The sequence below is a fragment of the Delphinus delphis genome, chromosome 12 (assembly GCF_949987515.2).
Source record: "Delphinus delphis chromosome 12, mDelDel1.2, whole genome shotgun sequence".
In the NCBI taxonomy this organism is placed as follows: domain Eukaryota; kingdom Metazoa; phylum Chordata; class Mammalia; order Artiodactyla; family Delphinidae; genus Delphinus; species Delphinus delphis.
In genome coordinates, this window is record NC_082694.2 from 9,944,224 (window position 1) to 9,957,018 (window position 12,795).

General features: G+C 38.5%; 1 protein-coding gene across 2 annotated transcripts in view; it reads left to right on the top strand.

Moving 5' to 3' along the window:
- Positions 1 to 12,795, top strand: part of TMEM131 (transmembrane protein 131) — a 192,292-nt gene that overhangs the window by 122,846 nt on the left and 56,651 nt on the right. For both annotated transcript variants that reach the window (XM_060027310.1, XM_060027311.1), the window contains exons 9-12: positions 803 to 953; positions 1,052 to 1,108; positions 2,043 to 2,104; positions 10,197 to 10,305. In XM_060027310.1, the coding sequence (XP_059883293.1) occupies positions 803 to 953; positions 1,052 to 1,108; positions 2,043 to 2,104; positions 10,197 to 10,305 (379 nt within the window). The remainder of the gene's footprint in view (positions 1 to 802; positions 954 to 1,051; positions 1,109 to 2,042; positions 2,105 to 10,196; positions 10,306 to 12,795) is intronic.

Genomic DNA, 12,795 nt, shown 5'->3' on the forward strand with positions numbered 1-12,795 from the left:
TGTTAAAATAAATAAATAAATAAAACATTATTTAGCTAAAATAATAGTATATTCTGAAACTGTTGCATATGAAGAGACAGTTAATGAGTATGCCGCTAAAAAGTGTAGGGAAAAAAGTATTACAGAGATGTATCAGGAAGTCCATCAATTAAAAGAATTTTGTTTAAAAAAATAATAAATTAAAAAAAAGAATCCTTTTTGCGATGACCTAGAGAGGTAGGATAGGGAGGGTAGGAGGGAGGCTCAAGAGGGAGGGGATATGGTGACATGTGCATGCATATGGCTGATTCACTTTGTTGTACAACAGAAACTAGCACAGTATTGTGAAGCAGTTATACTCCAATAAAGATCCGTTAAAAAAAAAGAGAATCCTGTAAACTTCTGGAGAAGCAGTTTCCCTCTGATGGTGATGTCTCTGTTGTTTAGAGAATTTCAGGACTGAATTATATACCCAAGCACCAGCAATACATCAAATAGTAATTGATTTTTATAGATAAACTCTATCTTAATCACTTATCATCTTAATGATGATTTTGCCACTGACAGTTTGTTTTCATATAATTTTATTTCTTTCATTTTGCTCAGTTTTACACACCATACTTCGTTAGTTTTAAGATACGTGTGTTTTTAACATCCTCCAAAATTGGACTGTGTGTTATAATCAGTGGAATGAATATATTTGTTTAATTGGCAATATGTTTTTTTTCTTAGTGTATAAAATAATAGTGCATCTTTCAGGTGATGTCATCTTATTCAGTAAACTGTGGTGGTTTTGCTACATTACGGTCTGTTAACTTGTCAGGAAATTCCTCCTTATGAAACCAAGGGAGTGATGAGAGCCAGTTTTTCATCTAGAGAAGCAGATAATCACACAGCTTTCATAAGAATAAAGACTAATGCTTCAGACAGCACGGAGTTTATCATTCTTCCAGTTGAGGTGGAGGTTACCACAGGTGAGTGGATGACTAAAGGAGCTGCAAGTTTGTTCTGGTTTCAGTACATCCTGCTCTGGCGAAGTGAAATGTAATTGTTTACTTTTCTTTTTTCCAAGCTCCTGGAATTTATTCCTCAACTGAAATGTTAGATTTTGGTACACTGCGAACACAAGGTAAAAAAAGAGACAGTGTCTTTATAGGTCTTTTAAAAAAATCCCTGTATTCATTGCTGAATGGCTCTACTTTAACTCCTTTGTAATTAATTCAGCTTTGAAAATTATTTCTCAGTGGGTCACATGATCTTGTAGAAATCTGCTTTTGGGAACTCAGAGCCCTTAGTGATTTATACCCCATTCCTCTGAGGGATACCACCGCTTACAAGAGGGGAAAGCAATGTCATGGGTCACTTAAGTCTTCTAAATGGAAGATTGAGGCATCAAGTCGCTTCTTAGTTTCTTAATCCAGTTTCTCACCTATTTAGTTATGCTGAATCTTTTCTTTTAATAGTAAAACAAAGGAAGTAAAAAGATTGCTGGATTTTTGTTTAGATATGGATTATTCAATTGCATTATAATAACGTAATGTTAGAAATTGGTCCCCAGTAGTCAGAGAAAGAATTCAAATTCTAAAATTGAAAATAACCAATAAAGGATTTATTAAGAGAAAAGTAAGAGTACCTGTAATATGGGATTCCTGTGGGCCATATGTAATTAAAAATTTGGTTGTTTAGGATTGAAGACTCATTTCTGAAAATTAGATTTGGTTTTAATATAATAATTTTATATTGTACTTTACTGAATTGCTTCATTATGCTTTGCTGGGAAACTAAAAGATAGTGATAACGTCAATTTCAATGAAAACTTTTGTTTTGTTTTGTTTTTTGGTCCCATTGTTTAGGAGGGGGCAGTTCCTATAGTACTCACTGTCCTTAAGAGTAAGGCAGTTCCTGTCAAGGAGTGTGATTGTCACATTCTTTTTATAAATGTGATTGTTATTCTAGTTCACATTCTAAAATACATTCAGTCTGATATCTAAAAAGAGAAAGATTCTAACTTGCTATAAAGCATACCATTTTAAGAAATATTTTCTTTTCCTCAATTTTAACAGATCTACCAAAAGTTTTAAATCTTCATTTATTAAATTCAGGAACAAAAGATGTACCAATAACAGTAAGTTTTTACTTTTCTTTTTCCTAATTTATATATTCTTTGTTTTTAAACTTATGACAGTTTAAAATGATTAAACTCTTGCTCTAAAGGAATTCTATTTTATGGTGACCTGGTGACACTTTGGTTCAAAGCGTGATACAAGAAACCTGTTCTGCCTCTCTAATCACCAGATTTTCGGGATGAGAAGGGCATGTGGACAATCTTCTCCAAGCTAAGTGTGAACCAAAGTTCATGAGGTTCCTGTTTAGGCCTGTAGAGTCTGATAAATCCTAGGATCTGCGTGCCATGTGCAAAGAAAAACGGGTTGTTAGACTTAAGGTACAGTTAAGTAAAAAGAGAGAAGAAAAGATTCACATGAGTTGGAAAGAGAAATAAGGAAGCAAAGAAATCCGGTAGGTAGTGGTTGAGTGCTGTTAACATTTGTCTCTGGTACCCCTTCTAACCTGCAGCTGCCGTAGTTACCCTTGACAACACACTGTAAACTAGGGTCCTCTCTCCCCCTCACACATACTCGAAGAACAGGTGACTTTGATGCCTTGTAAGTGGAAGTGGAGTGTCATGAGATGGTGAGCAAGGTCACTGTGCATTAAAATGTGGTTACCTGGGATGACCATCTCTCCCGTCACTTGGGGTTTGTATACTCTCTTCTCCTTGGTCTCTATTCCACCATTTGGTGGTAAACTCTGGGTTTGGGCAGGGATGGGCAACAGTCTGTTAAGTCTCAAAGCCCATCTGATCTATTTCATTTTATCAGAGTTCTCTGAATTTAGGTTTTCTGACATCAGCACAGGTTATAATAAAAATATACTGCTTTCCTCTTCCCTTATTCTCTTTGTAACTTGGGAACCTCACCAGGAGGTGAGGTGGTGAGCTAAAGCAAAATCTAGGTAGACCTTGCTCACTAGTAGAGTCATAGTCTAAGCAGTGTCCTGCCATATGACCTAGTATTTCTTCCTGCTAGGTAGGAGGATTGGGGGTGGGTTAGGGGAATGGAGTCTGGTAAAGCAGCGGTCCCCAAACTTTTTGGCACCAGGGACCGGTTTTGTGGAAGACAGTTTTTCCACGGACCGGGGTGGGTGTGGGGGGACGGTGGGGGATGGTTCAGGCGTAATGCGAGCAATGGGGAGCAGCAGATGAAGCTTCACTTGCCCACGGCTCACCTCCTGCTGTGCGACCCAGTTCCTAACAGGCCGCAGACTGCTACTGGTCTGCGGCCCGGGGGTTGGGGACGCCTATGGTAAAGAACTTCCCCCAATCTGCAGTGGAGCTGAAACTACCCCAACCTGAGGTTCCTAGCACTGCAGTGTTAGGCCGACTGAGAGGGACCTGCTCTGAAGGTGCCTGAGTCTGCTGGGATTCATGCCCCTGCTCCTTGGTGAAGTCTTCAAGGGCCTGGGACCCTTCCACAGATGACAAGGAACAGCTCCTTTGACCTAGCCACTCTGATACTATATTTTTCTTAAAAAAAAAACCACATAGTGCTGACTGTTACTGCTATATTGAGGGGTTAGTGATTGTTTTTGCCTCTTTAATCTGTATTGAAATTTTCACAAGTCTATAGAAAAATGAGCAAAATAAGAGCAATATAGGGCTTCCCTGGTGGCGCAGTGGTTGGGAGTCCGCCTGCCGATGCAGGGGACGTGGGTTCGTCCCACATGCCGCGGAGCGGCTAGGCCCGTGAGCCGTGGCCGCTGAGCCTGCGCGTCTGGAGCCTGTGCTCCGCAACGTGAGAGGCCACAACAATGAGAGGCCCGCGTACCGCAAAAAAAAAAAAAAAAAAAGAGCAATATAAATATTTATAAAAATATGAGTGTGTATATATTAACATAATTAACATAAAGTTGTAAACACCATTTCTGGATAAGGACTATTCTGAGATAATGTCATTGTTTCTTTGACATTAAAATGTTTGTTGTTTTATCATTAAAGGTAGTGGATAGTTGGGAGAGGGTTGTTTTTGTTTTTTTAATAGAATAAGTGGGGAAGTGTTCTTTCCTCTTCTGTTTTTGGGGAGAGTTTTTGAAGGATTGATGTTAATTCTTCTTTAAATGTTTGGTGGAATTTACCAATAAAGTCATCTGGGCCTGGATTTTTCTTTGTGGGAAGTTTTAAAATTATTAATTCAATCTCTTTACTTGCTACAGGCCTGTTCAGATTTTCTTTTTCTTCTTGAACCAGTTTCAGTAACTTACGTCTTCCTAGGAATTTTTTCATTTCATCTAAGTTATCTAATTTGTTGGCATACCATTGTTCACAGTATTCCCTTATAATACTTTTTTTTTTCCTGTGAGGTAGGTAGTAATGGCCCATCTTTAATTGTTTTTAGCAATTAGAGTCTTCTCTATATTAAAAAAATTTTTTTGGTCAGTCTAGCTAAAGGTTTGTTGATTTTGTTGACCTTTTCAAAGGACCAACTTTTGGTTTTGTTAATTTCCTTTTTTTTTTTCCCTTTGGTTTGATACCAAAATACCCTTTGTTTTATGAAGAAAGGTAGTAGATAGTAGGAATTTCTCCTTCCCTGCCACCAACATCCTCACATTTGCAAAATAAAAAGTTAGAAAACCTGCTAGACTTCCTCACACACACACATACACACACACACACACACACACACACACACATTTTAGATTTTACCAGTGAAATGCAAAGGCCTAATAACCACTGCTCTGTTACAACATTTTAAAATCTCACTTTGTACTCAGAATTGTGCTTCCTTTTGTTCAAATGTCCTAGTTTACTATATCAGACTCTCCTCTGCAATGGAGCGTGATTCCTTCTGCTAGATTTGTCCAGCTTGCTTTGGCTACAGCCTACAAGAAGTTCTTTGAACTTCTTGGTCCTGGATTTCTTCTTGAGCCCAGTTGGCATCATGAAGCACAGTTACCGCATACGTGATGATGTGCACACAACTCCCTCCCCAGCCCTTTCCTGCCCGCATGCTCAGGGCACTGACCTCCACGAAGGAAAACTGCTGAAGCACACCGTCTGGCCGTATGTCCTGGGATTCAGCAGCACATTTGCCTGGAGGGCAGACCCTGCCTATTGGTGGATCACTTGCCATTGCCTCCGTTTGAGATGTCAGATAATTTTTACTTTTTATGTGTTCTGCATGCTGTTTGTCTCTTACTGGTTTCTTCAGTCTGTGGGATGTCTTGTACAGAGGAGGAACTCTCATGCTTTTGGGGCAGACTTCAGGCCTTGAAGTCACTTCTCCAAATGTGAGGGCTTAGAGATTTGATGGGAAAGTGCATTTACTTAGCCCAAGCATTCTGGTCTAACTTTTTACATACAATAAATAGACTCAAACAAATGTCTTTTTCAATAAACATTTTCTAGAAAAATGAAATTAGCAATTCTAAGAATGTGAATGAAAAAATGTAATTCATTTATGATAGGTAATTCAATATAAACAGGCCCATGTTCCTCCTTTTCTCTTTTATTAAGGAGTTTTAGGATACACTGTAAGTGAACATTTTTCTTACCGTGGGTTAGACATATCTAGGTTCTTTACACAGATTACCTTGTTTGATACAGCTCTCTTGTAACGTACTCAGGTCCTTGTTTTCCAAATAGGGAAAATGAGTCAGACCTTTTTATTTTTAAGTGACTTAATTTGACTGTAAAATGTACAAGTTACATGAAAGTATATTAGGGATATAATGATACTTACTAATCAAGTCTTTATGAATATATCGTTTTATATTCAATATTCCCATTAACCTATTGATTTATGTATATGTGTTTAGATCTACATTTGTATCTACCTATGTATGTATTTTTTTCTAACATCCGAAGCCTATACTCTGCCAGGGTTTTGGTAGTTTTATCTCATTTCCTCATTCATTCCTTCATTCACTCATTCAGTCAATATTTAATAAGCGTCAACTATATGCTAGCTTCTGTGCTAAGTACTGAGCATACAGAAGGGAATCAGACAACCAAGGTCTTTGTCCTTACTGAGCTCATTTTTTAGCTGGGAGACAGACAAACAGGTATGCAGCATAATTGTAAATTGAGAAATAAGCAGAATGGCATGGAAGTCGGGGAGGGAGTCGGTTTAGATAGAGTCGTCTCTGAAAGCTGACGTTTGCCGTCATAACTCAAGAGTGAGAGGTAGGCACCCATAAGAAAAGCTGGTGGCCAAGTGTTCCCATCAAAGGGATCAGCAAGTGCAAAGGAATAGCTTTGATGTCAAGGGAAGCAGGGTTGAGGGGGTGGTTTGAATGGAAAAGATGAAGGCTGGAGAGTCAAGCAGGGCTTCCTGGGGCCCTGGGAGGGGTTTAGATTTTTTTATAAGTGCAATGGGAAGTTACAGAATTGTAAGCAAGAGAGTGATGTCATTTGATTTATGCGTTGTAAAAAGTCAGTGTAGCTGCTTGTGGAGAATGAACTGCAGAAGGTTAAAAATCTGTTGCATGGTCCACTTGAGAAACGACGGTAGCTTGGACTCCTCGCCTCATCAGCCAGGGGATGAGCCCATCTGCCGTGGAAACTGAGTTTTAAGAGAGCTTCCCAAGGTTTTTCCTGTGTTTTTCTCCATAATATGCCAGACCTAGGGACTGGTGCATTTTTTTAAGTGTCCTCCCTCCCTCCATTTCACAAATATATAGAATTTTAGGATGAGCTCAACAAGGCTAAAACCCAGAGGGTTTTTTAAAATTCCCCTTCAGGGAATTCAGAGTCTCTTCATCTTTCAAGACATAAGACCACTAAAGGAAGCAGCTCCAAATATAAGTTCCTCACCTGTCAATGGACAAGATGCCCAGGTCCAAGCCTTCCTGACATTGTCTATAATGCAACTTTGAGAATATGGTTTTCCTCAATGTTTATAAAACAATACTATATAAATGATGGAATAAGTTTGCCTGAGATGTCTTAAGGCACCTTTGTATGAAGTTTCCTTGCTAATTAATGAATAAAAACCACAGCTGTACTTAATTAATTTTACTAATGTCAACTTGACATGGACCTTAGCTCATTTGTGCACCTACTGTTAAAAATACAATTGCTATATACTGAAAGGTTATTTTTCTTGCTAGCTCAAAGTAGTTGAGTAGTTTCAGAATGTCCTGAGCCTTGAGTTTCACTTGAGAGTTACAGAGCATTAGTTGGGTATGAATGTCGTGAGAAAGGCTGGAACTATTGGGTTGGCCAAAAAGTTCGTTCGGTCTTTTCCGGAACAAACTTTTTGACCAACCCAGTATACTTCAAGCCTGTGCCAACTGCCTTTCCTGGGAGTCTTGCCATATTTTTTCCACTTCTTGATTATCTTTAAGTAAGCAACAGTTAGTGACCGGTACTAAAATATATTATTAGTATAAATATGCTTATTACAAGTTAATGATTATTTATTATTTTTCATTTAAAACTGTCAGAATGAGCCAGCTATTTAAGTGTTTTGCTTGTTTGTCTCTCTTTGTTTTTGTTTCCTTGGAAAACAGGTTTTAACTGATTGGGGGATTTTTTTTTTCTTTTAATGGTAACAGGTGAACAATTTAATTTAGACCATTTGTATAAAACATGAGTCAGTTGAATATTATTTTACTGTTAGTGTGACATGTTTTAAGGTAATAATACTGAATGTAAAGTTTTCCTCTGGTAAGAAAAATCTTAAAGTGTGTTTCATGTGAGAAAAACATTTTTTTCATCAAATATTTATTCTTAGTTCTTACTACTTAACTGTGACTATGTATGGTAATAGATACCATTGCTTAGCTGTTTCTGACATGGGGTTGTGCTTGTTACTGATGAACCACCACTTAAATTCTTTAAGTGTTTGAAAATGGTCAAGGTTCCCTTGCTGCTGTATCCTAATCAATAGAGTAAGTGAAAGAATTAGGAACCGTATGTGTCCTCTGTAAACTGTAAGGCTTTATACGGTCATCTCTCTAACAGATCCTGACCTCAGGATAAATGTGTCTAATTCAAAAAAAAAAAACAGCATAATTAGGGACTTCCCTGGTGGTCCAGTGGTTAAGACGCTGCACTTCCATTGCAGGGCGCCCGGGTTCAATCTGGGTTCCTGGTTAAGGAACTAAGATCCCACGTGCTGTGTGGTGCAGCCCCCCACCAAAAAAAAACAGCAAAATTAATAGAATCACAAAATTTTTCAGATAGGTGGAAACTTAGAAAAAAATCTAATCCAACCCCTAGGATTTTACGGGTGGGAGAAATAAGGCCCAGAGTAAATGGGCAGCTTACTCAGACTCACACTGCTGGTTAAATAGTTAGTATCCTTCTGTTGTAAACTCATCACTCTGGGTCTCACCTGTACTTCTATACTGCTTTCCTTTCCTTTGGAAAAAGTTTTTAGTGTAGTGTGATGAAACCAAATGAACCTTTTGTCCAGTTAGTAGTTTATCTTATAGTCAAACCGCTTTGTTTTACTGTTAAAAATACACACACACCCATACACACGTATACATATATACATACCCTTCAAGGAATGAAGAGATTCATACTTTAAATGATTGCTAATAACAGCAAGCTTATTGATAGTAAATATATTGATATGAACCAGTCAACTCCCAGCTCCATTAGAGATTCAAAAGCAAACGAGGGGCTTCCCTGGTGGTGCAGTGGTTGAGAGCCCGCCTGCCGATGCAGGGGACGTGGGTTCGTGCCCCAGTCCGGGAAGATCCCACATGCCACGGAGCGGCTGGGCCCGTGAGCCATGGCCGCTGAGCCTGTGCGTCTGGAGCCTGTGCTCCGCAACGGGAGAGGCCCACGTACCGCAAAAAAAAAAAAAAAAAAAAGCAAATGAGGAGTTCTCAAAGAAGAAGAAAGAAAAAGAGTTAAAATACTGGGAGAGCCTGAGGCCAAGAGCTAAGGCAATTAAGATTTCTAGCACAGGAAACTGCAGGGCTATCCTCCCAGGCCTAGTAAAGACACCCGAACAGCTGAGGACTAACAGCAGTGGGAAGGGAGGCGCCCTGCTGACTGGGACTGAAAAGCAGTGTCTGTCATCACTCTGTATGTAACCAACTTTGTTTCCTATGATTGAAGCACAATGCAAGAGACTGCTTTTCCTCACACTCTTCTGAGGTGCTTCTTGTGCCTTCAGAGGACTGTCCTTCATTCTCTATAGGCAGATTCCACCTTTATAAATGAGCAGAAAAGGTGGGTGGGGAGCTGGAGGAAGAACCTGGTGGCTCATGGGGATCTGACTGCGCCCATGTTAGCACGATTGCCTGATGAGTGTTCCTTTCTACTGGAAACATCTTGCTTTGACAAGTTTATAAAGCCCCTGAAAATTCAACGGAAATCCCAGAAGTGTTCTGAAATCAAAGTAGTATTCAAATTGCATTCTAAAAGAAGATTTTTGATCAAGACTTGTGTTCAATACCACAATTTTCATTAGTATATGTTTGGGCAGTAGGATGCCAGGTGAAGAGCCCTGGACCAAGTCAGGACAGCTGGTTTCCAGTTCTGTCTCTGGGTGCCAAGCTGTTGAAACATCACTCAGTATTGCAAGATGTCCTTCATCTGTAAAACAGGGAAGGAAATTGGTATCTTTAAAGGGCCCTTCCCATGAAAAATGCTTTTTGTCAGTGCGGATTATCATATTAAAAAAGTAACTGCACTTAAATAGTACTTATTTTTTAAGCTTGCTCAAAAAGTGCAAGCTTTTACTGTTTTGTTGTTGTTGTTTTAGGTTTAGTTGTTTGAACGGAAAGCTCTTACTTTGTTAAGTTGAAAGCGTTCTGACCTCTTCCAGGTTGCGCATCCCTGCCATCCGCTTCCTCACGGTTCACCCCACAGCTGGGAGTGCAGCCCCTATCATAAGTCCTCATGTCCCTTTCTCTTATATATAAATTAGGCATTCATTTAGAAAATAAATAACCTTTTCTTCTATGTTACGTATTCATACCCATTGTACTTTTTACAGTCACTTTATCATTTTCCTTCTGGTCATCATTTTATTTCATAAGAATAGTCTAATGAAGTTAATTTGAGGTCTTGTCAGCTTAGCCTACTCTATTTAAAGGGACCACATAAAGTTAAACTTTTCAAGTTTTGATTCTGCTTTACTTTTCACTATAAACTGAACCACTAGACTAAAATAATGCGATGTAAATTTTTCTCTTTGCAGAGTGTTCGACCTACACCACAAAATGACGCTATAACGGTACACTTTAAACCAATTACATTAAAAGCTTCAGAAAGTAAATATACCAAGGTTGCAAGTATCAGCTTTGATGGTAAGTGTTCAACTTTTTCTCTCTGATAGAGTGCTCTTATTTTGATAAATTAGAAGGCATCTATGTTGACATCTTAATATAGAAACCCAGACCATTTTACAGTCAGATATTATAGTACTGGTTAGGTTGGTTTTTCTTGTAAATCATCACCAACTCTTATTTGATTGTTTCACGAAAGAAAATATTCTAACTTCATAAACCTAAACTAATATTAGCAAATACATTAGGGTTGGAACTAAATTTTTGTTATCTGGGCTCTTTTACATATATACCTATTATGCTTTGCCTTAATTATGAAGTCATTAATTTTTGTAATTAAGTGAATATATATTTGAATTTCAGAAGCATGTTTGAATTTAAGAGCAGAAATAAAGTATTTTCTGTAACATTTCCATATATTGGCTTTTATTAACGAGGCAGACTGTCCTACCTAAACTAAAATAACTGCCTTCATGATAGAATTGTCAAATTAGATAACAATGATTTCAAACACGTATATTGTGTATTTTGACATTTGAAATATTAACCCAGACTTTAACATATTTTAATAGCATGTTTTTATTCAGTTTTGCCCACTTTACTAGAACATTTACTGAATTTGCTGTCATAAAATTTTTTGAGTAGTGATGTAATGGCTGTCTGACTGTATATGTAATTTAAATTTAATGAAAGCTGAAACTCCAAGTGGGACTTGGCTCATAAGGGCACGGGCAAGTGAGGAGCCCCGAAGCTTAAGCTTTGGCCGCGGGATAAAGCCATCTTTACTCATGGTCCACATTTTACAACTAAGCTCCTCATCAGAAGAGAATATTTGGTCACTGAGTGACCTACTGAGTGTGGCACAGTGTTTGTGAGAGCATCTATGCTCACTCCATGCACATGGAGAGTCCGGGGGAGAATCTGGAGCAACTGCACAGTTGGCTGCCAGCACAGTGTTCATCCTATGAGCTCAGAGAAAACTCCCAAAGAAGTTAAGATTAAATACATGGCATACTTCCATAGTCCAGCTGTCAGGAAATAATCAGTATTGTAGAAGGCTTGACAGCACAGATATTTCCAAATGTGTGATAAATTGTCTTCTGTGTTGCTAAGATACCAGCCATGACCACCAGTATCAGTGTCAGTATCAGTAGGTACATTGTCTTCCCTTACGGAGAAACAGAGCAACCAGTAATAATTTCTGACCCCAGGAACAACGTGTAGGACCTACCCTTCTGATAAATCCAAGGAGTGGGGGGGGTGGTGTACACTGGGGCAGCTGTGCTGTGTACTTCCCCCATTCTTCTTTTCCAGCTCCTGTATTGACAATACAGTGACTGTTTCCACTGAGATAAATGAAAGTCAGGAATGGTGGTTCTGAGATCACAGACTCCAAAATAAGTGTTTCTTAAAGAAATGATGTAAAATTTAACACAGAGACAAGGGAAAGCATCTTTTAAAGCAGGTGCTACATTTCTTAAAAGTGGTTTTTATTATCATGGGAAAATCCCTCCACCTTTCACCTCCCACCTCTCCCATCACCACCCCGGATTCCAATACAAATGATATTACCCTTGAGATTGCTAAGAAATGCTTGTTTTACTTAACTTTTAAAAATTTCAGGGGAATTCCCTGGTGGTCCACTGGCCTGGGTTCAATCCCTGTTAGGGGAACTAAGATCCTGCAAGCCGAGAGGCGTGGCCAAAATAATTAATTAATTTAAAAATTAAAATTTCAGAACGTGCCATGAATATTAACTCCACAGTGTTCACTTACCAAGCAAGCATGTCTCATCAACTCATGACTCTTTATGATTTTTAACTGAATTTTCTTGAGGTTTTGACCACTTTATTGCTAAAATATAACTTGATTAGATACTATGAAATGCCTGAATTATGGCCCTTGTTATCAGCCTTATGTCAGAATAAATAGCAAAAAAAAAAAAAAAAAAAAATTTAAAGCATCCAGAAACGGCTCTACAGTAAAAAGCAGAAAGAAACGAGGTTTAATGGGAGTTTCAAAAATCTGGATCTGCGCTGTCCGTACATAAGCCACATACTAGATGTCACTCCATTCTTTTTGTTGTTCTTTTTTTGGGCTAAAGTTGGATAACAAACATTTGCAGAACTTACGTATGAATTCTTCTCATAAGTGGAAGTGTTCCTGAAGTACTTACAGGGGATAAAGATACACAGCTTCTTTATTTGCTTTGGAAAGAACATCTAATGGGTACACAGATTGGATCCAACTGACTCTTTTCTGTAATTCCAGATGGAATGATTCAGAAGTGCTACAAAACTTAAAGGTTTTACTTCATCTGTGAGGACAGTATGATGGCAGGGAGGGTATATGCCTCCTCTTACACTATAGGTTAGGGTTGGCTAATATAAAAAGTCAGGGCTCATAACTCTTGACATTTTTTGCACCAGGCTACTTTATTGGTATTTATAGCAAGACTCTGGCCACACAAGGAATGTTATTTCTTAATCCAGCTGTAAACTAGCAGTTCTC